Genomic DNA, 27,185 nt, shown 5'->3' with positions numbered 1-27,185 from the left:
CCATTATCATCTTGGGTGGTTCTATAGGCACCACTAACAAGTGCTATTGACGCTAATAAAAAAATAGTTAAAAAAAGGTTTTCTATTAGATAAAATTTTGAAATTTGTTTAGGCGTCATTTAGAAAAAATTCAAGAAAGCATTCTAATTCTAGAGTCACTCTTCAGAGTCTGTATCTTTCCTTCGTTTCCCTCATAGAGTGTCCTATTAGAGAAATTCTTTCACAAAAACTCTAAAAATCTTATATGAGACTTTAAATTATCGAGTTTGAGTTTCACATTGGAGATGCTCTCAGTGGTGTCAAGTGAGCCTGCCGCTTAAACATAGCTCGTACTAGGTTGTAAGTGTGGTTCGATTAAGCCCGAACATATGCAGAAGCCCGGTATGACAGTAAGCTGATTATTGAACATGGCTACTACAAATTAGTGTAAGAAGTACCAAAAGCCGCAGCTGCCAAGAGGCATGAATGGGTGATGGACGACCAAGATGAACCACTCATCATGGGGAGAGAAATGGAGGACAATTTATTCCTAAATTCGATTCATTTGAGATTTTCGGCCCTTTCATCGTTGTTGGTTTAAAAATATTTTAGTATAAGACTATCACAAGTTGTACAAGGCCTAGTAGGCCCATATTGCTGATAGAAGACATGGTTGTGGCTTAGAGAGGGCTTGGGAATTACAGTGGTGCTCTTAGTAATATAGTACTTGCCAAAGGCGTCTCCTTTGGATATATGCACATGGTTGAGGGTTGAAGGCCTCGCAAATAAAAAGTTAGAGCGTCTCCAATGCAACACTCAATCTTAGAAACTTAGAGTGCCATGTAAGATATTTGATTTATTTTTTTAAAATCCTCTCGAATGTAAAACTCAACTAAGATCTCAAAGATGAAATGTCGAGGGTGGAATAGAGATATCTCAAGAGGACACTAAAACGTATTGTCTTCTTGAAATATCTCTAATTGCCCAACTCCTCAATATTTAAATTTGAAGAAATAAGAACCAAGCTTCATAGTATGACATAAATAAATCATAAATATAATATGAAGATGCACCATAAATTGAATACACACTATAACAATTATCTTTTAAGATGATACTTTTATAATTTTGTATCATTTATGCCTTACTTACACTGGGGTACCGTACCGAAAGGTAGGGGACAAACAAACTTTGTAGAAATGAAGTTAATTGGTGAAAAATAGAGGATAAAGGGTTCAGAGAATTAGAAATGAAAAAAAGACACTTCTGAGTATTCTATGAATGCAATTTTCTGAATAATACGTCATAGATTTGCACTTATTCACTAGATTTTTCGTTTTTTCTTTTTAAACAACGAAGTTGTCCTTTACTTTTTGATGAATAAGTTGACATGATTGTACATGGTTGCACTAAAAAAAGTTGTTAGCCAAAAACATGTTGATATTAATAGGTAATATAGGATATCCATCTTATAAAGTTTTAAAAGATCTAATGGTTTTGTTATATATCTCCCTATTCTTTATCTTTTTCTATTTTGTTAAGAGGGGGCGGATGAGGATTGAGAACTTTATATATATATATATATATATATATATATATATATATATATTTAGGACAATTGAAGAACCCCCATTCAAGATAATTAAAGACTAGGGAGATATATAACAAAACCATACTATTATCATTATCTATGAGGTAAAACGAGATTTTTATTGAGTTTGTATTGATTTTCATTTGGTTAGTTGAATGGGGGTTCTCCAATTGTCCAACATCTCTCTCTATATCTATATCTATATATATATATATATATATATATATATATTATATATATAGATATAAGTAAACTTCTCAATCCTCATCCGCCTCCTCTTAAAACACATTCTACTTAATATCTCAATCATGTCCTTTGAACTGGGTCCTAAATCTTTATAAAGTTCAATTCACTAAAGTCCTAGTACTCGAAATAACCACTTTTTCAAAAGACTTTGATCTCATAATTGAAATCAACACAATCCTAAGCGACACTTTAAATTACCGAGTTTGAGTTTCACATTGGAGATGCTCTCAGTGGTGTCAAGTGAGGCTGCCGCTTAAACATAGCTCGTACGGTGTTGTACGCGTGGCTCGATTTAGCCCGAACATATCCCAAGCCCAGTATGACAATAAACTGATTATTGAACATGTCTACTACAAATCGGTGTAAAAGAATTAAAAACCCCAGCTGACCACAAGCATAAATAGGTGATGGACGACCAAGATGAACCGTTCATCATAGGGAGAGAAGGACAATCTATTCCTAATTTCGGTTAGTTTGAGAGTTTCGTCACCTCCATCATTGTTGGTGTAATTCTTTTTTATAGTATATATTCGGCAATCACAAGATGTACAAGGCCTAGTAGGCCCATATTGCTGATAGAAGACATGGTTGTGGCTTAGATCGGGCTTGGGAATTACAGTGGTGCCCGTAGTATATAGTACTTCCCATAAGCGACTCCTTTAGATATATGCACTTTGTTGAGGGTTGAGAGCCTCACAAATAAAAAGTTAGAGCGTCTCCAGTGCAAAATTCAATCTTAGAAACTTGGAGTGTCATGTAGGATTTTTGGATTTTTTTAAATCTTGTCATACACAAAATTCTACTAGGATCTCAAAGATGACGTATTGAGGATGGAATAGAGATATCTTTAGAGAACACTAAGACATAGTGCCCTCTTCGGATATCTGTAGAGGACACTAAAACACTATAACAATTATCATTTGAGATTATATTTTTATATTTTTATATTATTTATGCCTTACTTACACTAGGGTACAGTACCAAAATATAGTGGACAAACGAACTATGTAGAGACGAAGTTAATTGGTGAAAAATAGAGGAAAAAGGGTTTAGAGAAGTAGAAATGCAAAAAAAACTCATGCTGAGTATTCTATGGATGCAGTTCCTGAATAATACGTCATAGATTTGCACTTATGGGTTTTGATAATGTTATTTTCACTAGATTTTTCATTTTTTTTTTTTGACGACGAAGTTGACTCTTTTTTGATGGATAAGTTGATCTCATTGTACATGGTTGCACTAAAAAAAGTTGTTAGTCATACACATGTTGATTAATAAGTAATATAAGATGTCCATCTTATAAAGTTTTAAAAGATATAATGGTTTTGTCATAAATTTCCCTATTCTTTCTCTTGATCACCTAACCCCCACCATTATCATTATCTATGAGGGAAAACGAGATTTTTATAGAGTTTGTATTGATTTTGATTTGGTTAGTTGAATGGGGGTTCTCCAATAGTCCTAAATTTATATATATATATATCTCTCTCTCTATATATAAAAGTATAGTTCTCAATCCTCATCCACCTCTTAAAACACATCCAACTTAATATCTCAATCATGTCCTTTGAACTGGGTCCTAAATCTTTGTAAAGTTCAATTCACTAAAGTCCTCATAATTGAAATGTCCCCTTTTTCAAAAGACTTAGAAAAAACTAATGGTGTGTTTGGTTGCAGGATTCCTAAGTAGGATTTCTATCAAAAGTGGAATTTGGTAGGAATCATGAATCCTTGGTCTGTTTGGCTACCAAGAATCCTAGGACTCTTGAATCCTAAGGATTCCTAATTCCAAAATTTGTATTGGACCAAAATCCCACCCTACCCCCTAGGATTTGCTAGGATTTTGGATTAATAAACCTAAATTTCAAACTTAAAATCAACAAAAAAATATTTCCTTCTACTAAATCATTATTTTTTTTTCAAACTAATTATTTTTTTCAAAAATCATATTTTTTCTAAAGACGTTTAAAAATACTCAAATAATAATAAATCATAGGATTCTTAGTTGCCAAACAAGCCAAAAAATATTACTTGGATTCATGAATCCGTGGAATCATGAATCCCAAGGACTCATGAATCCGCGGATTCATGTTTCCGCCATCCAAACACACCATAAGCCTCAATATCTCCCAAATTTTGACTTCTTCCTCTCCCTTAATGGTACAAAAATATATCAATTATTTTTGAAATGGATAAGAGTGTAGTCTGAAATGGATAAGAGTGTAGTCTAATGGTTGGTTGGTAGTTTTCTAACACTTGGGCCATTTCATCCTATTGTAAACGTTACCATTATCAACATGTATTTTTCGATAGCATAACAAAATCGCAAAATTCAAGACAATTAGAAACATTCAAGACTTTGCTAAACATAATTATACCCCAAAACATCAATCTATGCACTATTTCTTAAGTTTGAACTCATTAAATTAAAGGGAGAATTTGACATACACCCCCACTATTATATGAATATTAGGACTACACCCCCACTTTTTGAAAACTTTTGATATATACCCCCACGTGGACGGAAACCGTCAACTCAGAGTTAAGTTGGGTGTGTGCGAAACACACGCGCCAACCATGACGATTTTACCCTTTTATAGTTATTAAAATATTTTGAGAGATTTTGACATACACCCCCACTATTATATGAATTTTTGGACTACACCCCCATTAAAAAAAAAAACAAAATTCTCCAATTTGCCCTACAACAATCATCTTTCACCTTTTGTCTTATAAACTCATTTATCTTAGACAAAATAAAAGATCAAAGCGAAAGAACTATTTGGCATATCAAACTATAGAAAAGGTGGGAGGAACTATTTGGGATATCAAGTGAAAGAACTTATTTATCGTATATGTCAAATTCTCCGTTTCTCATTACTCCCAGAAAATTGTTCTTTCTTCTCTCTACAGACAGGAACAACCGAAACCCCTTTCGTGGTTGTCTGTTTCACTCTCTAAAGGCAGGAACATCAGAAACCCCTTTGGTGATTTAAAAATTCTGGTTTTCTTGCAAAGAATACCATCAATGGCAGACGAAGGAAGGTATGTCAGTCATCAGTAAGTTTTTTTTGTTGAGTATTTCATCAACGGCAGAAGAAGGAAGGTATGTCAATCATCAGTAAGTTAATTCCTAACTTTTTTAGTTGTTCTTATTAGAATTTTCATGAAACACATTCTAGTACAATCCACCAAACAATTAAAACAACCACCAAGAAATGGTGCATCTACCTCCCATCTTTTCTATAGTTTGATATCCCAAATAGTTCTTTCGCTTTGATCTTTTAGCTTGTCTAAGATAAATAAGTTTATAAGACAAGAGGGAAAAGATGACCGTTGAAAGGCAAATTGGGAAATTTTGTTTTTTCAAAAAATGGGGGTGTAGTCCAAAAATGCATATAATAATGGGGGTGTATGTCAAAATCTCTCAAAATATTTTAACAACTACAAAAGGGTAAAATCGTCATGGTTGGCGCGTGTGCTTCGCACACACCCAACTTAACTCTGAGTTAACGGTTTCCGTCCACGTGGGGGTATATATCAAAAGTTTTCAAAAAGTGGGGGTGTAGTTCTAATATTCATATAATAATGGGGGTGTACGTCAAATTCTCCCTAAATTAAATTTAGAAATACAAGTCTACATTCTACAATGGCAGCCGCACTCCATGGTTGAAAAAGGGCAACTAGGCACAGTGTTCTGAATATGAAAGGACGCTTGTCCCCCTCAACCACACCTTCCTCTAATAGGGGGTTCCTCCTAGCTACGAGATAGTGGTGCCCACAATGGACCGTATCCCGTTCTAGGAATTAGGTCTGGAGCAAGTTTCATCTGCCCGTTCATAAACTGGTTATGGCAGGACACGAAACTTGAAAATTATGATTCTCTTTAGAGATTTTAGATACTGTGAGAGTTATTTAATATTTTTTTTCGTTGAAATACATATTTTATATTTAGTTTAAAGTAGTTATTGCACAAATTATCTTACCGACATAAAATAAGTCTAAATCTAAAACATCTACCAAACATTAATTTGTAATATTTTTTTTGATAAATCGACTACAACCCACGTTAATAATTAAACGCATTGGTACATGATCAAAAATGTGATAAACACGATAACCGATTAAGTGAAACAAATAATTATTTATACTTTTAATAATCCAAATTCGATAACCATGGACAACCAAGTGTATTAATTAAAAACATAAAGAAAAGAACCCTAAGACAAAAGAAATAACTTCAATTTTTTTGGCATGTTAACATGCCATCTCTAGGCCCAGTCTTTTTTTTTTCTTCGCATTAGTCAGCGGTTATAAAAACGGAAAAGAATTACATCAAGTTCTCCTGAGTCTAATGACTCTGCTTTTATCTGCCTCTATAATATTTACTAGTGCTCGTGGGAACTCATTACTCTCTAGAATTAGGACTCCATTGCTCGACTTCATATTCGATACGTAATCTGCTGCTTGATTTAGTCCTCGATATACATGAATTATCTGACACTCCTCAAATAAACTCCATAAATATCATATCTCATTCCATACTCGTATTGTCTTCCATGGAGGGTCAAAAACAGAATTGTTGCTACCGTTGCCAATATTTTTTTTTTGTTGAACTAGTTGCCAATATAATTTGGTATTGGTCATATTGCCTTGCTAGACATAATCCTAACAATACACTTTGAAATCCATGCAATAAAACTGATTCACGCTTTGTCGATGAAGCCGCTGCAACTATTGCTTCTCCAGTACTTCGCCTTAAGATTGCCCTGAATCCATCTGACTCCGCGTCATATGCACCATCTGTGTTCACTAAAATCCACCCATGTGTCATGTGCCAAACGGGTTGGTGGTGTGGTAGACATATGAAAGACGTAAACCATATGACGACCGGATGCCACCACATTTTGCCTAAAACAACGAGCAGAGATTATGTTAGTTTTGACTAGAAAAATTCTATATTTTTCTTTTGTTGAAAGCAAAAATATAAGAGAAAGCTCTATATTGATAAAAATAAATACTTTTATGGCATGCCTCTTTTGGTCATGGCAGGAGTGCAGGACACGGCACACGAAAATTAAGATCCTCTTTAGAGGTTTTAGATACTGTTTGAGATATTTTATAAAAAAGAAAATCGTTCTAAGAGATATTTTATATTTAGTTTAAAGTAATTATTGCACAAACTTACCGACATAAAATAAGTTTAAATTTAAAACATCTACCAAACATTAATTTGTAATATTTTTTTTGATAAATCGACTACGATCCACGCTAGTAATTAAACGAATTGACACATCATCAAGATGCGATAAATACGATAATCGTTTAACTGAAGCCAATAATTAAAGGAGTCTAAAGTGTACAAGAGCCTAAAACGACACAAACTTATTATTATTTATATCTTTGATTATCCAAATTCGATAACTATAGATTCCACTTCTGTTGTAAATCATCAAGACTTCCACAATTTTAGAGTTTATGTCAACACTATCAATAACTTGGACAACCAAGTGTATTAATTAAAAATATAAAGAAAAAAAACCGTAAGACAAAAAAAAAGATACTAACTTAGATCTTTTTACCCTGTTAACATGCCATCTCTGGCCCAGGATTTCTCCTCCTTTGTGGAGAAGGACAGGCACATGTGTGTTATGGCGCCAAACGGGTTGGTGGCGAGGTAGACATATCAAAGACCTAAGACATATGACCACGATATGCCACCACATTTTGGCTACCACTACGAACAGAGATTAGGTTAGTTTTGACCAAAAAAACTCTATATTGATAAAAATTAATACTTTTATGGCATGCGCTCTTTTGGTAAATTTACCCTAAAAATGTAGACGATATATAATAGATAATATTGTATGGGTTTGTGGGCACAAGTTACACGATCGACGCAAGGGTTCGTCTGTGGGGGAAGGAAACACCTAATATATATTAAGTGTGTTCGGCGTGCAGAAATAAAATGAGATGATTGCCACCGATCACAATTCTATAATGGTGTTTAGTGCAGAGGCTGAACTATGATTCACATTTCGAGTATAGAATCTCAAACCTGAATAGTGTGTGGGTTTGCAATTCCTTTTCTTCTTATTAGTCAATCAAATAATCTACTTACCCGTACACAAAATCAAAATGTAACAATATCTTATTTCCAACCACACCAAACAATAATCCATAAAGCATTACTACTGGGGTTAATTCCGTTTTGGCCCTCCAATTTGTGACCAACTCATTATTTTGGTCACCATAAGTTTTTGGTAGTTCATTTTGGACCCAACTTCCTGTTTGACTCCCAAATTTTTTTTCTAAGCCTCCCCATTCTACCCTCATAGCAATTTTGTAATTTAATTCATTTGTTTTTCTCTTGTCCACCTCACCTTAAATTTCCACATCACCTTCTTCCACATAAGAGTTCGTCAAAGAAGGTCGTCGGAGGTCACCGACCGACAACTTTTTCCTGCGACTTTCATTTTTTTTATCTTCTTCTTCCCCAATCGTTCATCCCTCCACCTCCTTTCTCTCTCAATCTTCTCTTTCTCTATATCTCTCTCTAAAGGTAAAAATGGTGGGTCTTCTTTAAAAATTTGTATCTTCTCTGTCTCTCTATCTCTCTCTAAAGGTAAAAATGGCGGGTCATCTCTCTTTTTCCCCAGAGTCAGACGATTTTCGGCGAAGGAAAACCTTTCGCTTGAACAGAGAAGAGGGACAGAGAGAAAAACATGGAAGAGAGAGATGGAAGAGAGAGAGAAGAGGAGAAGATAGAGAGAGATTGTGGAAGAACAAGAAGATAAAAAAAAAAATGAAGGTCGCCGGAAAAATTTGCCGACCGGTGACTTTCTCCGGCGACCTTCTTAGGCGAACTCTTATGTGGAGAAGTTGTGTGGAAATTCTTGAAGTGAGGTGGACAAAGAGAAAAACAACAATTAAATTACAGAATTGTCATGAGGGTAGAATAGAGAGGTTTCGAAAAAATTTGGGAGCCAAACAGGAAGTTGGGAGCCAATTCGAACGGCCGGACACTTATGAATGCTAAATGGTGAGTTGGTCACAAATTGGAGGCTAAAATGACTATTAATATGATATTTGTGCAATTTGAGAGTGAGAGTCCACTTGTGGGAATTGGTAGCGCGCCAAAAATAGGTCAAACAGGGCAAAGGATGTCCCATTTGACTAGATTTGTACTACCTAGTGGCGTTGCCGCCATTAATACACATGACCCAACTCCTGTTCTCTCATCCTCTCTCCCCCCACTCATACCCCCTTCATATATATATATATGTTCATTCTTATCCTTACTTCATAAACTCACCAAGACAGAATAGCTAGACTTAACCTACTTTTCTTCTTCTTGTTAACAAACACAAAACAAGGCAATAACAATGAAGATTCAACAGCAGAGCTCCAAGATCATAAAACCAATTTATGATGAAGGAACAACTATTACTTTTGATCAAAGCATTCCTTTAAGTGTCTTTGACAAGGTCACATTTAATACCCATATGGCTGTAATCTATGCTTATAGACCTCCAACCCCATCAAATTCACATATTCAATTTGGCCTTCAAAAGGCTTTATCTGAGTATAGAGAATGGGCAGGAAGACTAGGTCAAGATGAAAAAGGTGAACCCATTATACTTCTCAACGACGAAGGCGTAAAATTCGTTGAAGCTTCTGTCGAGTCTACCCTTGATAAAGTTATGCCATTTAAACCATCCTCATCTTTACTATGTCTTCATCCAAGTCTTAAAGGAGTTAAAGAACTTGTTCAAGTTCAACTTACTAGGTTCACTTGTGGGTCATTAGTTGTTGGTTTTACTTCACACCATAGTGTGGCTGATGGGAATGCAACTAGCAACTTCTTAACTGCATGGGGTCAAGTATGTAGAGGTCTTGGGATCAAACCTACCCCACTACATGATAGAACTATTTTCCTTCCTCGAAACCCACCTCGATTTGAATTCGAGCATAAAAACGTCGAGTTCACTACTAAGAAACTCACAACTGTATCACCTTATCTTGATCATTTGGAAGGAATAACCGACGACATTATTGTCCACAAAGTTCATTTCACATTAGAGTTTCTTGCTAAACTCAAAGCTAAGGCTTCTTCAAAAATACTAACTCATAGTGGAAAACCTTATAGTACATTTGAGAGCTTGATAGCTCATTTATGGAGAACTATAACTAGGGCTCGTGGGCTTAACGATTTTGAGACAACGAAGGTTAGGATATCGGTGGACGGTCGAGGAAGGTCGAACCCTAAAGTACCTAATGAGTACTTTGGCAATTTAGTATTATGGGCATTTCCAACAGCTAGAGTGAAAGATCTCTTAAATGAACCACTACCCTTTGCAGCTAAAACCATACATGATGCAATTATGAACGTAGACGATGGTTATTTCAAGTCTTTTATCGATTATACGAGCATTAAAGGGAAACAAGATACAAATCTTGTACCGACGGCTAATATGAATAAATCATATTTGTACCCAGACTTGGAAGTGGATAGTTGGTTAAGATTTCCATTTTATGATCTTGATTTTGGTGGAGGAAGTCCTTATATTTTCATGCCAGCTTATTTCCCAACAGAAGGGATGATGTTTCTTCTTCCTTCATTCATTGGAGATGGAAGTATTGATGCATTCATACCTTTGTTTCATCAAAACTTGGCTTCCTTCAAAAAAAATTGTTACTCTCTAGATTGACAAAAATGCATTATCAACATCAAAATCAAACTTTATATTTTAAATACTTGTATGAATTTTGTATTAGCTAAATAATCATCCAAGATACAATATATCTTGTGTATGTTTGAGAAAAAGTTCAAGTTGATTTTTATTAAGAAATTAATGTATTTTCGTTTGTTGTTAATATATAAAGTGGCATCGCTGAGAATTTGGAAGTGTATTGTTGATCTCCAGTCAGTGAAATTGAAGGTGTCAAACTTCAATCTGAACTCAATTTAAACTCCGTGCTCGCATAGTTGGACCCACAACGTAGATATTTTGCTACCGGCATCAAGTGGAATAGAAGTAAAAATATTAGTTAAAGCAGCAAAATTAGAAAATTATGCACGCGGCAACTAAACCAAGCAAACCAGAAGAAAGACATCAGTCCATCTAATTGTTGTAATCGGACTTTTCACTTAGATATGAAAGTGATTGATGGCTTTATATCAACTATGACTCACTAGACTTTTCTTGATTGCTTTTATTTTTCTTCTTAGAAACACTTTTACTTTCTCTTGAACTTTTTGGGTAGGTGATTTTTTTTTCCAATTATAGCTTTCTTAGTACAACTTGTGTCTAGAATTAAAAACAAAATTATATTAAAATCATTTTCTTTTTATTCTTACGGCCAGGATTGAGGTAGGCGTACAGTTTTGACCTAAGATGGCTGATTGATTTAGAAAAAAAATCCAAATTCTAATGGACACTAGCTAGCCCCCTTTTTTACTCTTAACTTGGCTGATATGATTTTATATGCCCTCTAAAAATATGATTTCATTCATTAATCATAAGTTTAAGAAACAAGACCAAATTTGTACGTCATATAATATAAGGAATAAGAAGACAATGTCGATGCATTATAATGTAAAAAGAAATTGTATAATACGAGTCGAACAGATGATTCCCATATTGTTGTGGTCAAATGAGCCATTTGATCACCCCTCAACTATCTTAACAGCAGACCTGCAAAACAGATAAAACAACGATTAAAAAGTAACGCCTAAAACAAAAAAGCAAGAATCATACATCGTTTATAAATATTTTTTTTGTGCTTATAATATAATAGATACCCGAATGGGCTTTGCTTGATAGCTAGTAGTTCCACGTCTAACTGCATACAGAACGGAAGATCGAAGTATCAGACAACAAACGAATAAAGAAATATCAACATGATAAAGGGGATAATAAGGCATTTTAAAAGAACACAATAGGATCCCAAAATTGGTTTTTTATTACCTGTAAATGCATAATATATGGATATAGTGGATTGCTATAATGTCAATGTATCTAGTAATGAAAATGGAGGTATGCTGTATATATAGGTTCCTTATTGAAGTATCCATTATATGGCGGAAAAAACGAAAAATATAATTATTAAGTGAACACCGAAAGAATGTCGTAGAAATCTACTAGTGGGTTGTGAATGCAACACGAGAGGAATTGTTCGATGTGTGCAAAATAAAACATCAATGTGGCGAGCAAGAACGAAGAAGATAACAACGGCACAAATGTGGAGGTTACCTCGATAGTTGCATTTGGAGGGATCTCCTGGACTCCTTTGCTTCCATAAGCTAGCTCAGGAGGAAGTATCAGCAATCTCTGCAATCATTATTATTGTTACACGCTAGATAAGCGTCGAGAAAAGTTCACAATTAACATAAGTAGATCAATATTATGGGAAGTTTATCGATATCTTATAAAACGGAGAAATTCAGACTTGATATGCCTCACCTGGCCTCCCACCCTCATTCCTTCAACACCCTGATCTAAACCTTTAAGCACCGATCCTCTCTCAGATTGACCCACATCAAATCCATAAGGCTGCACAAAACCAATACAAAATGAAACATGTCGATTTATCTAAGGCTTTTACATGGATGCAGTCTCACACAAAATTATTGAGTAAGATATAACAGAGATATGTCAAATCAAAATGCTAAACATTGTGCCTTTTCGACTTTGGAATATATAGATATAACAGATACTATTGAGATGCTGAAAGTATCTAGCCCGAACTTACCGTTCCCCCGCCAACTCCAAGTCCTTGCCTGCTTGTCATAAAAGTTATGCCTTTCCATTTTGCAACATAATGGACCTATAAAGTTTCGTAGATTAGTTTTAATAGATTTAAGGAACTACATCTTTATAGACACTAAGAATATCATGAACATAAAAAGAGATGATCGACAAAGTTTAACAACAACATATAATTCTAAAGACTGATGTTAAATATAACTTAGAACTAATATATAGTTGAAATTTAACTGGGATTACAACCATACTGCAACTCGTGATCCTTTAACAGCCTTTGTTCCATTTCCAATCGTCAAATCATAGTACCTGAATTGGGTAGGATACCATCGATATCAGTTTGAAGATATGATACTAGAGAGCTTGAAGATGAAAAAATTATCACGAGAAATGAAATCCATAAAATAAGTGAGGATGTGATGTGAAACAGAAGTTTCATGTGCAAGGCACTTAGTCCGACATTCCTTAAGAACACCTTCCGGACGAGCTTGGTGTATAGATTGGCCAGGTGGACAAGCCTGGGTGGTCTATGGCAAGCCCATGCCTAGGAAAAACCTTGTACCATGTGGAACTAGACTACTGGGTCCGACCGAGTGGTGCCTTAATCAAGGACAATATGCTAGCAATGGCATTACATCAACATGAAACTCGACGTACTCCTAACTCTAATTAGTAAGCAACATAACAAATATAAGTAACCTCAGAAGGGCAAATACCAAATCTAGCAACCTAGGGATGAAAAGAAGATGGTGATGGAGATACAATTGAACATAAAAAAGGAGAATGTATTATTTACTAACTTCAGACCATTTGGGAGTACTGTAAATTCACTGTCCGGTATCTTTGCTCCTCGAAGCTTCAAAATCAAGAAAGAACATTATGTGAATGAAAATTATCAAACTCTACTAACGAAAATGTGGAAAAGAATTTATAAGAAACTAAACAACACTTACAGCTCTTCTACTTGTGCTTACAGCCTCGGCTACATCACAAATATAAGTACCAGCAACTGATACAGAAGAATAACCAAAAGCAAGAGGAGTTCAATAAAAATGAGACGACAACACGACTCAGTTACATTTGAACAACTAAAAGAAACTGCCCACATTGACATTGTTACATACTAGGTCGAAGAACAAATCTGATTCGGATGACTTTTCGTAAGAACTCTACTAGGGTAAATAAGAAAACCACAATCAGCATTCCTAAATCACAATCTTAATCCTAGAAGAGAGCTAACAGAATTAATTCCTGATTGAACATGGAACTACTAAGAATTAGGGTTTTCAAAAACCAACAAAAATCAGTTCCCACCATTACTCACAGTGGATTTTAACACCCTAAGCCATGAACAAACAAAATGTGGAGTACTTCTTAATGCAGTTTCCATACTGATTTGAACACCCTAAGGATGAAAATCAGAAAACCCTAAATTTGTAGGTACTTCTTGACCTACTTAGCAGAACACAAAAACTAAATAAAACCTAATAATAATGCCATATTCCTAGAGAGAAAGAGAACCATACCTGCTGCAAGAACACAACTCATCAAAGCCCTCCTTCCGTCGGAACGAATAGAAACCATAGCTGGTAATGGCGAATCGCCGACAGAGCAGCAACATCTCACCAGAGATGAATTCCGGCTAATGGGTCTCCTCCCTGTGGATTCAAAGAAGTTTCTACTTTTATGAAAGAAAGAGATAAAAACAGAGAAAAGAGCACACCAAATAGTTGAAAGGGCTTACTTGAATTTGGAGTGAAGAAACAGAGAGATTTATTATGGAGGGTAGAAATGTGTTGTTGTTGATAAGGAGGAACTGGGAAAAGAAGAGAGAGTTCCATGGCTATAAACAGTTGGAATGACAGTTAAGAAAAAAAAAATGAGGGAATGGTTTTGTTATTAGTGGCAGTTGGTTAGTGAGAGAAAGAATGGATAATACTATATCACATCTCATCCACACATATTGGACCATCAATCTATTGATATGGTACTATAACAACCCAGCCTTTATCAGTTATTCCTATTGTATCTGCCTTTGACATTGAAGCCCAAGATTTTCATATATAGGGTTTTGTTTTTGGCTCAGGATTTCATCCCAAAACACTTACTAAGCTTGAGCACATAGTTTTACTCCAAATTTTGGATATTCTCCTAAAATACGTGTGACTATTAAAGTTAAATGCTCCCAACTAGTTGTATCACACTATCACGTAAAGATTATTATTCTTAGTTTCGAATCAAACATCAGAGTTTAACTTCGAACTTAATATATCGTTTTTCATTTGCATACCTTGGCTATTTGGGCTTCCTCAAGGGCCTTGAGTCAAGGCCTATAATTTTTTTTTTTTTTGTAAATGTCAGCATACTTTAAGGAGTATGAGTCTCGAACCTTTGACCTATAGGGTGGAAATCAACTTGGTAACTACTCCAACCAAAGATTGTTGACAAGGCCTATAAATTTCACAGACACCATGGAGCTAAAACTCATCATCTGTGACTCTCAAGTACCATATGGTGAGTTCCGGAGTCCCAGAGGGTGTTTCGAGCATAAAACTTAAAAAATGAGGTAAGCTTATGACAACCCCAAGAAAAACATTGGGTCACAAGCCATCAATAACATAACCACTATAAAGTTCTCGGGTTGTAAACGTTTTCGCGTTTTCTTCATTTATCACACATGAGTCTATAAAATCATTAACGACAACTTTACCAAACTTGTCTACAAACTGTTTAAGGGCAAGGTTCTATGATCTTAAAACCACATAAACTGTTTTGACTAAAATTGTTCTAACTTTGCTATATTCATTACTAATTTTTCTTCCAAAAACAATAACAAGAAGAAGCATGAACAAAATATATTTGTCAATAATCTATACAAGTAAAAGAAAACAGAATTTGAGGCAGGAAAGTTTGATATAAATGTCACTATCTCATGTATGTTTCTTTTATCATAAGGCATATATCATTCTTATACACTTGAATAGGACTTCCTCCCATCAACAAGTCGTTCCGATGGTTCGTCTGAAACAGATCGCCTACCGAAACATTTATTTTGATATTCTTCCTCCTCATCGCATAACCTTGTTTTACACTTCTCATTTCCTTTCACCCATTTTCTGAATTTATTTAATAACTTCGGCTTTCTTTGGTTAGTATCTCTTCTAGTGGTACAAAATTCGCCAATTTTTGTACCCACTGATATACTATCGGACTCGTAATCTAGATTGTTTTCATTCTCTTCACATTTTTCCGCAACTCCTAATTCTAATAGTTGGTTTTCTTTGTCTTCCTTTTCTTGTTTTTCTTGTTCTTGATTTTTGGTTAACTCGTGTCTTAAGCACGCGTTAATCCATCTTAGATAAATTAGTTCTTCTGCCTCAGCTACACGAACATTACGAAGTTGGTCTAGTTCGATTAATAGTTCGTCTTGATGATTATCTATAACTGATATTTCTTCTTCAACCTGTCAAGTTACCCATTACAAAATCAGTTAAAAATAAAGAAAGATTGCAAGAAAAAAGGGCGGAGGTGGTGTATTATTTTCACAATTTGTCAGACATCAGCCCAAAATCAGACATTCAGATGAGTCAGACATCATTTGTCAGACAAAAACATACATTTTAATTTCTGACTAGAGTCAACTCAGATGTCGAGTCAGATTTATGATTTGACTTGGAAAAAATTTAAACACTACCTAAAATTGATTATAAGATATTCAAACCTTTGAGGTGAGTGAGGCTGAGTTTTCTGCTAACTTTACTTTCTCTTCTAAATCTTTCTTCTCCTTCTCCAAATGATCTAAATATCGTTTCATCGTCGTGATTTCATCTTTTAAATCCTTGATCAAATTTTCCTTATGTTCTAGCTCTTGGTGAGTTCTTGAAATTTCAGCATCTTTGAGTCTAAGAGTTGAAGCTTGTTGGTGAAAGAGACGAGCTCGTTTCCTAGTGTTTTTCGAAAGCTTTTTAACTTTCATTTTCAATAACCCATTCTCCATTTTTGCAAATTGAAGTTGTTCTAATGATCTCAAGTGTTCAAATACCATAGCTTCAAATCTTCTACTCTCAGTTTCCATCAATTCAACCTTCGTATCTAGTAATTCGACACGAACAAGCTCTAACTCCAACTTGTTTTCTATCTGACTAATGATCAATTCTTGTTCCTTTAATCCACAATACTGAATAAATTTTGTTTTCAACTCCAATTCTCTGTTCTGAAGAAGAGTAACCATCTCTTTTAAGCCTAAAATCTCTTTTTCTAAACGGGGTCGATCTTGAATATGTAAACTTACTAATGAATTCATGATATGGGTATGTGTTATATGTTCTTCTTTTTCTTCCTTTTCTTCTTCTTGTTTGAAAGATGAAGATGTTGAATGGATGCCATTAAAGCTCTGTTGATCTTCTTCAGAATGGGTTTCTAATGAATTTTCTTGTTGCCCTCTTTGTGATGATGAATTTTTAGAATGTAATTTGATCAAAGAGAGAATAAACCCAACAAAAGATAGAGCTAAAGGGATACCAGTTTTTAGAGGAATAGGCTTCATTAGATCTTGATCTTCTTCTGCTTTCAATTTCTTTTCTTTCTTCTTTTGTTCTTTTGGTTGGTTCATCGAATGAATTTTAGTTCGAACAATTCGATATAATAAATTTTAATTAAAGCAAATATTTTTATAGCCAAATGAATATTTTGTCATTAAACTTTGATTTTGGGTTTTCTTTTTCTTTTGCTTGGTCTTTAGAATCTGATTCCATTTACATTTCAAGATTTCTTATTTGTATTGAGTGAAGTCACAGAAAGGAAGAACAAATCTTCATGTACACATAACTTATTCATTAGGAACACCCATATTCAAGTCATTTCTTTCTTTCCCGAGTGATCTTCAATCTTATTGAATGTTAAGAAAACAGTAAAACAATTGTATAATGAGTATTATAAGGTGGGTGCTTTGAGCCAAGCAAAAAGTTTTGAGATGCCCAAGACTTTGGATCAATCTAATTTAACCCAATTGATTTGATTTAAGTTAGAGGACAATTTAATTTTAAGACAAAAAATGTGATTTTACTTCGCCCTTCGTCTTCATCTTAACTTCACCCCTTTGCTGTTGGGTGGTCTTGGGCCTCTCTTACCCCAAAAGCTAGCTCAAGAGGTAAAGCTCCTCCCACACTTATTAACACAACACTTATTAACACACCCTCTGTCCCTTCCACAATCAATGTGGGATTAACTTAACAATCTCCCCCTCACACATTGACTCTTAACTTCAATAGTTATTGGGCCGAGACTTGTTATACCTGGGCTCTGATACCACTTGTTAGGAAAAATAACCTAATTAACTTGTTCAGGAATACGAAGATAAACGATGTGAAAGTAAAAGTAGAGACACCAAAATTATTTATCGTGGCAAAAAACCCCTCCAAGATAGAAGGTAAAAAACCACGGGACCTAGTCCAGAAATCTTCCACTATGATTAAATAATGGGTTACACAATTCTTCACCGAACCTATGGTGGATAAACAATTGTTCAGGATGTGAGGAAACACTCTTGGATAACAATTCTTCCCTAAACAAATAGAGGATTAACCAACTCTTCAAGATGTGTAGAAACACTCTTGAATAACAACTCTTCACCAAAACTATGGTGGATAAACTGAACAAAGAAACAAAGAAATAGATATTTCCTAATCCTTAGGATTTGAACAAATCCTAGATTACCAAAGGTTGAAGAAGATAACCACAAACTAAATTGCTTCACAAGATTAATAATCTTCTTTTCTTCAAACCAATATTCTTCTCTTTCAAACTCTCTTGAAAGAACCACTTCAGAAATCTCTCTTTCTCTGGCCTCTCTTTGTTCTCATCTCTCTGATCTCTATCTCTCTCTAATCTGAGAGGATATGATTCGAAATGATTCTCTACTAACTCTCCTAACTGGGAGGATACTTTCTGACCTGAAAGTATGATACTCTCTAACTTGAAAGTATGAATAATTTCTTCCCTTTCATTCCCTATTTATAATGATAAATAAGGAGGTATTCTACTAGAAATAGGATTCCTTTTTAGGCTAGAAATAAAAACTTCTATTTCTCCCTAAATAAGGAACAAGGGAAATCCTATTCTAACTAGGAATCCTTTTTATATAAGGCGGGACCCCAACATTTGCAACCCAAAACCCTTCGGCTAAAGGGTTTCATATTATGGGTTTCCCTTCAACAAGGTTCTTCCTGGTGAAGGGAAATAATACTAGACTAGACGCCGATCCTAGAGAGAGTGAGAGGAGATAGAGGGAAGGAGATGGCAGGGGAGCAGAGAGAGTGGAGATAGAGATACGAGGACAAAGATATAAAGAGAAAAATAGTAGTAGTCGGAGGTGGTAGTGAAGATGAAAATGATGAAGTAAAAAACGAACATGCCAAGTTTTACTCCTATCCTCTAACCTAACCAGGTTAATTGAGTAACATTGAATCGACCCACATTTTTGTGCCTCCAACATTTTTTTCATGTGCCAAAGCGCTACCGCCCTATCTAATTTTGGTAGTGGCTATTGTTTTTATAAACGTTTTTACTAACGGGGTGAAAAGATTACTATAGTAGATAAAAAGAATTTTCAACAAAAGAGGAATAAACTAAATCACATATTTCACTAGAGAAGACATTTACTATGACAAAACATAGAACGAGAAGCAAACTCAGTTCTGCCTCATTTACATATATACATTTTTGAAAGATAGAATAATATCTACTGAGTTACTGATCAGTGCTTAAGAAGCATAAAAAAGAAAGACTAGAAAATCATCGATACAGATTGGAAATTGTAGTAACCTAGGAATTTAATAAAAAACCTAAAGAAAAAGTCTCCAAGTATCTATCTCATGGTCAAACCCTATTTAGAGAACAGGGCCAAGCCCACGACGACCATAACTTGACATGCCTACGCCTTCAAGCTAGGGCTTAGATTTCCTTTTTTTTTTGATGAAATATATTAGAATAAAACAACAAGCTATTCTTACATGAGATCCTTAATTTAAAGAAGAAATAAAAGATGGTACTACATTCCATATTTTTTCCTGAATATTATTTCTACCCCATTTAGCTAGAGCGTCGGCTTTGGAGTTGCATTCCCTGGGAGCATAAGTGAAGATTATATCTGTGAACCGATTCTTGAGATCTAGAGACTTTGAGATGATTTGTCTAGACTGCCAATGTAAACCGTCGCTTTGACCATTAATGTACTTGATGATATTTTGATTGTCGCTTTCAATGTGAACATATTGTATTCGTAGTTGGATGGCCCATAAAATGCTGTAGTGTATAGCTAGACTTTCACATTCTTCAGCATTTTGTCCCCTGACTGTGTTTGCTGCCGCTATGATAAAATTTGCTTCTTCATCATGGATAATACAACCTATTCCTGCTGGTTCTGTAAGTTGCGTAAATGATGCGTCAACATTGATTTTAAGATACGGTATCGATGGAGGCCTCCATTGTTGTTGACGTGGTTCATCCCTGCATTTGTTAGTTATTATGGAACCAATTTTGAGTGGCTTGGTTGACGTGTTGTTGATGCGATTGATCATCTGCAAAGGAGTTTGTTTTTTAGCGGTAAAACAATTTTCGCACCTAGCTTTCCATATAAACCATAGGATTTTGGCATATAAATTAGTAATCTCCTCATCCAAATTTTTCCATTGCTGAATCCATTGTCTCACCGTAATTAATTGTTCCGATCTAACCTGAAAATGAAACCATATCGCTCTGGCGTAGTTGCAGTGTAACATCACATGGTCTAAAGTTTCGTTATCATTACAGTTTATACAAGTATAGATGTTACCGATATACCTCCCAATTTTGTCCTTTACTGGTAGGCTATTCGTACAACATTTCTAAAGGAATAGTTTTATACGTGGTATGGTATTCAGATTCCATATGAAAAACCAGTCGTTAGACTCATGCATAGGTCCATTGCTACATGTTCTTAAATAATTATACATTGATTTAATCGAGAAATTACCAGCTTTTGTGAGTGTCCATTTTGCTATGTCCTCCTGACCAGTCTGCAAATTAATACTCAAAATCGCACTGCAAATATCACTATCAAAACAATTATTAAGCAAGTCAGTATTCCAGGTATTATTAGTAATGAGCTGGGCAACCCAGTTGAGGCTAGAGTTACTTTGATTTGTGATAGGTGGGGGATGGTTCGGGATCCAAAAATCGTGCCAGATACTAATATGAGTGCCTTTGTTAATATCCCAGAAGACTAGACCATCCATTTGACTAAACTGTTTACTTATAGCTTTCCAAGGCCAGGAGTGGTTAGCTTTAGGTGGAGAGGGTTTATGCGATTTAGGAAAATATTTAGCTTTGAAGACTTGAACCCAGATGGCATGAGGATTATTGAGCAGCCGCCAGTTAAGTTTGTTGAGGAAAGCTTGATTATCAAGGAGAGGAAGTCGAAGCCCTAGTCCTCCTAATTTGCGTGGCTTGCAAATGGCGGACCAGTTGATGGGATGGAATGTTTTGGATTTTCCCCACCAGAAAGTCCTTTGTAGGGACTCGATGCTGTTACAAATGCCTTTGGGAATGGCAAAGCACTGCATTTGGTATCGGGGAACGGCTGCTGCAATAGTTGAAATAACTATCGAGCGACCAGCTTGGGAAAGAAGGTTGGTTTGCCATTTGGAGAGTTTGTTTTTAATTTGGGTGAGAAGGGATTTGAAAGCTTGATTTTTGTTTCTGTCGATGAAAAGATTAGTACCAAGGTATTTGTCTCCGGACGAAGATTGATGGACTTTGAGGTTACGAATGATCATTCTTTTGAATTTGGGATGCGAGTTTTTGGAGAAAAAGATGTTGGATTTAGTATAGTTTATCATTTGACCGGAGGCCTCACTGAATTCTTTCAGAATTTGTTTGAGGTTGTGCACATTCTCGAGAGTATTCTGGCCGAAAATGATGCAATCATCCGTAAATAAGAGGTGTTTAATGATAAGATTAGAGTTGGGAATAGGAAAACCGACGAAAGTGTTCTGGTTGTTGTTGTTCTCCAGCAAACGACTAAGACCTTCCATGGCAATAGCGAACAAGAAGGGAGAGAGGGGGATCACCTTGCCTAATTCCTCGGCTAACCTCGAAAGCAGATCCAGGTCGGCCATTTATAAGCACTGCCATGGTGCTGGAGTTTAGACAAGCTTTGATCAGATTTATCCATTGAGAAGAGAAACCCAGGATGCCCATGATTTTCTCCAGATAGCTCCATTCGATGCGGTCAAAAGCTTTAGACATGTCAAGTTTGAGTCCAAAGTAGCTTTTAGACTCGCGAATCTTTTTAAAGGAATGGACCAGTTTTTGGCTAATGAGAATGTTGTCAGTGATCTGCCTGCCTGGAACATAAGCTGCCTGAAATGGGGAAATGAGATCTGGCAAAATGATTTTGAGACGATTCGCCATGATTTTGGTGATAATTTTATATGTTGTATTGAGAAGGCTAATCGGTCTGAAGTCAGCCGGGGTTTGAGGAGTTTTAGTTTTAGGGAGAAGATAGATGTGAGTGTGATTGGACTGGAGCGGGAGGGATGCAGTGCTAAAAAAGTGAGTAACCATATCTTTTATGTCCTCCTGCACTGTTTCCCAGTTGGATTGGTAGAAGAAAGGGGGGTATCCGTTTGGACCAGGGGCTGCTTCTGGCTTGAGAGAGAAGTAGCCTTCCTAATCTCCTCCATAATTGGGATAGAGATAAGAGACTCATTCTGGAGGGGACTGATTTGGTGAGAGAAGCACTCTAAAAGATTGGTGGAGAAACATGAACCAACCGAGGTGGAGATGTTAAGAAGATGATTGGAAAAGATGGAAGAAATTTCCGCCTCGTCGTTAGTCCAAGAATTATCATCTTTTTTAATAGAGTAAATTTGATTTTTACGATTACGAGTGGCAGCTCTGGCGTGGAAGTACTTAGTATTTCTGTCACCCAGATTAATATTGGCAATTCTGGTTCTGGATTTTTCTTTCCAAAGACTCTCTTGCTGAAGAAGAAGGGTTTCAATTTGAGTGAACGTCTCTTTAAAGATTACCGGGTCTTGAATGTTCTGAATTTTATTGGTAAGTTTCTTTATGTTAGTCTCCAAATGACCGAAAACCTCTTTGTTCCACTTCGATAAGCGAATGGCCAGAGAGTTAAGTTTGGATTGGATATGATTAGGAAGAGAGTCCCAATTGGTTTTGATAAATTGAGCACAGTTTGGGTGAGACATCCAAGTGCGGATGAATTTGAATGGTTTACGCCCCAAAGAAGAGTTCGGTTTGGTGGTTAGGATGATGGGATTATGGTCAGAGCCAAGAGTGGGGAGGTGGGTGAGCTTGGAATGGGGAAAGGTGGATAGCCAATTGTGATTAACCAGAGCACGGTCTAGTCTCTCCTGAATAAGGTTGCCCTTAAATTGTTTATTAGTCCAAGTGAAGGGGTGGCCCGAGTAGCCAATATCATGGAGGGCCAGCCGATTAATGGCCTGCTTGCATTTGATCATGTTAGAGCATTGGGCCTCCTTCCCTCCTAGTTTTTCAGACGAGTGCAAGATACAATTAAGATCGCCAATGACTAACCAAGGGTACTGATTGTCCGGGGTATGGCTAGCAAGGGTCTCCCAGGGTTTCATTTTGTTGTTGCTATACGGGCACCCATAAAAGCCAGTAAGATAGAATTGATTATTGTTATCTATTTGGGTGCCTTTTGCGTGAATCATGTTTTGGTCTGTGTATAAGATGTCGATGGAATAGTTGGGAGACCAGTAAAGAGCAAGCCCACCAGCTTTGTTAATGGGATTAACTACATGGTTCTTATAAATGTTGCCCAAATTTAAAATCTTGTCTAAGTTAACATTAATACATTTCGTTTCAGACAAGAATATAAAATCTGGGTTGTGCTCTTTTATAAGGCGCCACAGATGTTTTCTGTTGGTGAAATTACCACAACCCCTAACATTCCAAGCCAAAAATGCCAGGTCTATTGGGGTTTGGTTGTCTGTTGGGGATTGAAAGTCCATGGGATCACTAAGACCTAAAGGTTTCAGGCAACACCAGGCCACAACCAATGCAAGTAAAAGGAAATAAAAGCACCTCCTAATGAAAGGAACACACAACCACAACAAAGCCAAAAAAAATAAAAATAAATAAATAAATAAACTCACCTCCAAGAGAGTAGCCCTGCTGGCTAGGTGCAACCGGAATATCACTATGACGAAAGGACACAGGTTCCTACCCTTAAGGAGATCTACACAGAGACCTAGCTGAGGGAAACAGAAGAGAGAAAAAACTAACACAAAAGTGAAAGAAGCAGAAAAATAAAGATGAGGACAGAAAAAAAATTGAACAAAGACAGAAAAAAAATTGACAAAGATCCCACTATACAACAGCGAACAAAGGAGAAAAAGCAAGATCCCACTATACAACAGCGAATCAAGTTAAATATTGTTAATATAATGTAGTCTTTCCATATGTAGTAAGTTGCTATAATGGTCATCTAAGATCCATTACTCCATTATATATATGATGTAAACTTGTATAATAAATCATAACAAAGTATTACAATTATTTCTTCTTCTTCCTTTATTTTGTTATCAATTATTTATCTCAGACTACTCAATTCTAGAGATTTCACATGGTATAAGAGTCATAAATTTTTTTTATCAATCATGACTAGCGAATCTAGTGATGTTACTACCAAGACGATTATCAACCCTCTATATGAGTTTCATCCTTCGGAATCACCGGCTAACATTCTTATCACTCCAGCATTGAGTGAATGCAACTTTCCGTCATGGGCTCGTGTTATGAAGAAAGCTCTTAAAGTAAAAGGTAAGTTTGGTTTTGTGGATGGATCACTTCCACAACCCGATAATCCAATCGATTTTATTCAATGGGAGAAGTGTAATGACTTGGTACATTTTTGGCTTACAAACTCCATATCCGTTGAGATAAAGGATTTTCTTTAGAACGATAATGCTTCCGATATATGGAATCATCCTAATGTGTGTTTTTCTTGGTCAACGAACATACATCCTTGACATCCTCAAGGACTCCGACGTGACTGCCTCACGAGTTTCCCCATTTCCAATGTAACAAAAATCCCGCCCCAACATTACTGATGGCGACCCACTTCCAGATCCAATGGTCTTTCAACGCCTCACTGGTTGTCTCCTTTATCCAACCGTTACTCGATCCGATATTTCATTCGCAGTCAATAATCTGAGTTAATTCATGCAATCTCCTAGGTCTTCTCACCTTGACGCGGCTCATCGGGTATTACGATTCTTCAAAGGCTTTATTAGCATGGTATATTCCTCTAAGCTTCTAGTTCTATTACTATAACAGGGTATTGCGATTCTGACTAGGCAGGTTGTCCAAAATCCAGGCGCTCAACCACTGGATATTTCACTCTCCTTGGTTCTAGTCCCATTTCATGGAAATCCAAGAAGCAACCAACTGTTGCTAGATCTTCTGCTGAAGTCGGATATCGGGCTCTAGCTACTCTCATTTGTGAATTGCAATGGCTAAAGTATCTCCTCCATGATTTTGACATTAACCATTGTTCTCCGATGCCAGTTCATTGTGATAATCGTGATGTTCTTCATATTACAGAAAATCTTGTTTTTCATGAACGTACCAAAAACATCGAGTTAGATTGTCATTTGGTACGTGAGAAGATTCATTCTCGCCTCATTGCTCCCCGATACACACCAACTTCGGAGCAACTCGCCAGAATCTTCACAAAACCCCTTGGTGCAGATTCGTTTCAAAAGATACTTGGCAAGTTAGGGGTAATATCACTTTCCCTTCCAACTAAAGGGGGAGTATTAGAGAACATGGTCCAAGCCCAGGACGACTACAACTTGGTATGGCCGACGGCTACAAGCTAGGGTTTGGGTTTCTTGAATATCAAGTTTAGGTATATTGGGAATCAAGTTAAATATTGTTACTATAATGTAGTCTTTCCTTATTTTGTAAGTTTCTATAATAGTCATCTAAAATTCATTATATATATGATGTAAACTTGTATAATAAATCATAACAAAGTATTACAATTATTTCTTCTTCTTCTTCTTCCTATTTTGTTATCAGTTATTTATCTCTAAACTATTCAACTTTAGAGATTTCACAAACCCCAATTAAAAATAATGACTTTGATCGACAGAGTATGTTTGTTTCTAACGTAAGCCATCCTTAAGTGCCAATAACCCTTCGCTAGAGTGGTAAGAGACCTACCTCAAGGTTTCGAAGCATACTGACCCTTAAAAGAAAACCACCGTTAAGTGGCAACTATGCATGTGAATAAGGGTATTTGGTACAAATTTACAAATCTGAGCCATAAACACTTTTCAACAAGATAAATATTTGATAGCCTCATTTAGATATTTAGGCACATACACTAACATAAACTTTTAAATATCCACTGAGAGTATGAGTGGCGTTTTTTTGTTGCAAGAAAACATGAGTGGTTTACCACCTAAGAAAACAAACACATGGAGAATATCAATCAAATAAAAATTATATGCAGGATATTTGATGCAAGGTAATGGGCTTCTTTCACATTTCTAAGTTTATCTTTTCTTTTTTGTTGCAAGTTATAAGTCTATCTTTGGTTTAACACACTTTTAAGTCTATCTTTGGTTCAATGCATTTTTAAGTCTCTCTTTTTCAGGAACAACCTAAAATCATAAAAAGTATTTTCAGTTTTCAGCAAATAAACCCACCTTTTTTTTCGATAAAGATTCACCTAATCCACCTAGTTTGTTAGTTTGATGTTTCCATCCACTAAAAGAATATGATACATTGTAGCATTTTGGTTTACATATACTATTATACATCCGTGTAAGTCCATGTGGTTGGGATGAACGTAGACATCATAAGCATATGGCTGTATTTGACAACAAAACATTGTTAGCCTAAACAAAAAGATTGCATAAATTATTAATCACGAACGATAATAACAAAATTACGGATGAATTTCGAAATATTATGTCAATCAAGAAATTGGACCGAAAACTCAATTTTAAACTTTTTTTTAGTTAAAAAGACAAATTCTATCTTTCTTTTTTTTTGTTAAAAATCTAAAATTTGTATTTTTTGTTAAAGCCCAAAATTTTGTATTTTGTTTGGTAAAAACTCCAATATATATTTGCAAAGGTGTTGCAAGGTGGTCGCAAGACACTGGAAAGCTGTCGCAAGACGATGCAAATTAAAAGAGTACTAAGGGAGTTGAAGACTAAAAAAAAATTGACTGATACTTTTTAACCAAAGTCCAAAAGTGGTTGAATTGTTGACATATACTCCAAAAGTCCCTGGAGATCCAGGGTTCGATCCCCAGAGGAGGTGGAATCCTTGGGTTATTGAATTTGGGATTATTAAAGTATAAATAATGTAGTTGGGCTTTAGGCCATAGTTTAGTTGGGCTTTAAGTCTGTTCTTGTTAAATTTGGCAGTATCCTGTTTACCACATCTTTGATGTATCAACGTCATTGTAATGACTATCGTACATCGTAATCAATTTCTAAAAAAAGAATCAAAATTTTCAGGGAGTTTTGACCAAATTTCCTTTATGCAATCCCGAT

The 27,185-nt window shown here is 35.8% G+C and overlaps 3 protein-coding genes across 3 annotated transcripts; 1 reads left to right on the top strand and 2 right to left on the bottom strand.

Annotated features, from left to right (window-relative positions):
* The first annotated feature begins 9,122 nt into the window (after positions 1-9,122).
* Positions 9,123-10,724, top strand: LOC147568050 (agmatine coumaroyltransferase-2-like). Its single transcript, XM_086670415.1, has one exon. The coding sequence runs from the start codon at positions 9,202-9,204 to the stop codon at positions 10,525-10,527; it is 1,326 nt and encodes a 441-aa protein (XP_086526541.1). The 5' UTR covers positions 9,123-9,201; the 3' UTR covers positions 10,528-10,724.
* A 574-nt stretch (positions 10,725-11,298) lies between these two features.
* Positions 11,299-14,563, bottom strand: LOC147568049 (FKBP-like peptidyl-prolyl cis-trans isomerase family protein). Its single transcript, XM_086654497.1, has 10 exons — positions 14,327-14,563; positions 14,109-14,240; positions 13,536-13,591; positions 13,383-13,438; positions 12,834-12,891; positions 12,572-12,646; positions 12,283-12,372; positions 12,073-12,150; positions 11,622-11,662; positions 11,299-11,514 (listed from the first exon to the last, which is right to left on the bottom strand). Exons 1-10 carry the CDS (start codon positions 14,421-14,423, stop codon positions 11,487-11,489), a joined length of 711 nt encoding a protein of 236 aa, XP_086510623.1. The 5' UTR covers positions 14,424-14,563; the 3' UTR covers positions 11,299-11,486.
* Positions 14,564-15,352: 789 nt separating this feature from the next.
* Positions 15,353-17,314, bottom strand: LOC147568048 (CHUP1-like protein). Its single transcript, XM_086670404.1, has 2 exons — positions 16,304-17,314; positions 15,353-16,045 (listed from the first exon to the last, which is right to left on the bottom strand). Exons 1-2 carry the CDS (start codon positions 17,192-17,194, stop codon positions 15,551-15,553), a joined length of 1,386 nt encoding a protein of 461 aa, XP_086526530.1. The 5' UTR covers positions 17,195-17,314; the 3' UTR covers positions 15,353-15,550.
* Between the last annotated feature and the right edge of the window lie 9,871 nt (positions 17,315-27,185).

The sequence above is a fragment of the Eschscholzia californica genome, unplaced genomic scaffold, assembly GCF_041429995.1.
Source record: "Eschscholzia californica isolate CP2 unplaced genomic scaffold, dmEscCali1.0.p SCAF_1, whole genome shotgun sequence".
NCBI lineage: Eukaryota > Viridiplantae > Streptophyta > Magnoliopsida > Ranunculales > Papaveraceae > Eschscholzia > Eschscholzia californica.
This window is presented reverse-complemented; position numbering and strand designations above follow the sequence as displayed.

Bases quoted from the DNA above. Each gene is read 5' to 3' on its own strand.
- LOC147568050 (XM_086670415.1), top strand. From the start codon at position 9,202: ATGAAGATTCAACAGCAGAGCTCCAAGATCATAAAACCAATTTATGAT.
- LOC147568049 (XM_086654497.1), bottom strand. From the start codon at position 14,423: ATGGAACTCTCTCTTCTTTTCCCAGTTCCTCCTTATCAACAACAACAC. The intron at 13,439-13,535 runs GTAAGTGTTGTT...TTGATTTTGAAG, and splicing joins TAAGCACAAGTAGAAGAGCT to CTTCGAGGAGCAAAGATACC. The intron at 12,373-12,571 runs GTAAGTTCGGGC...GGTTTTGTGCAG, and splicing joins TTGGAGTTGGCGGGGGAACG to CCTTATGGATTTGATGTGGG.
- LOC147568048 (XM_086670404.1), bottom strand. From the start codon at position 17,194: ATGAACCAACCAAAAGAACAAAAGAAGAAAGAAAAGAAATTGAAAGCA. The intron at 16,046-16,303 runs GTTTGAATATCT...GTAACTTGACAG, and splicing joins CAGCCTCACTCACCTCAAAG to GTTGAAGAAGAAATATCAGT.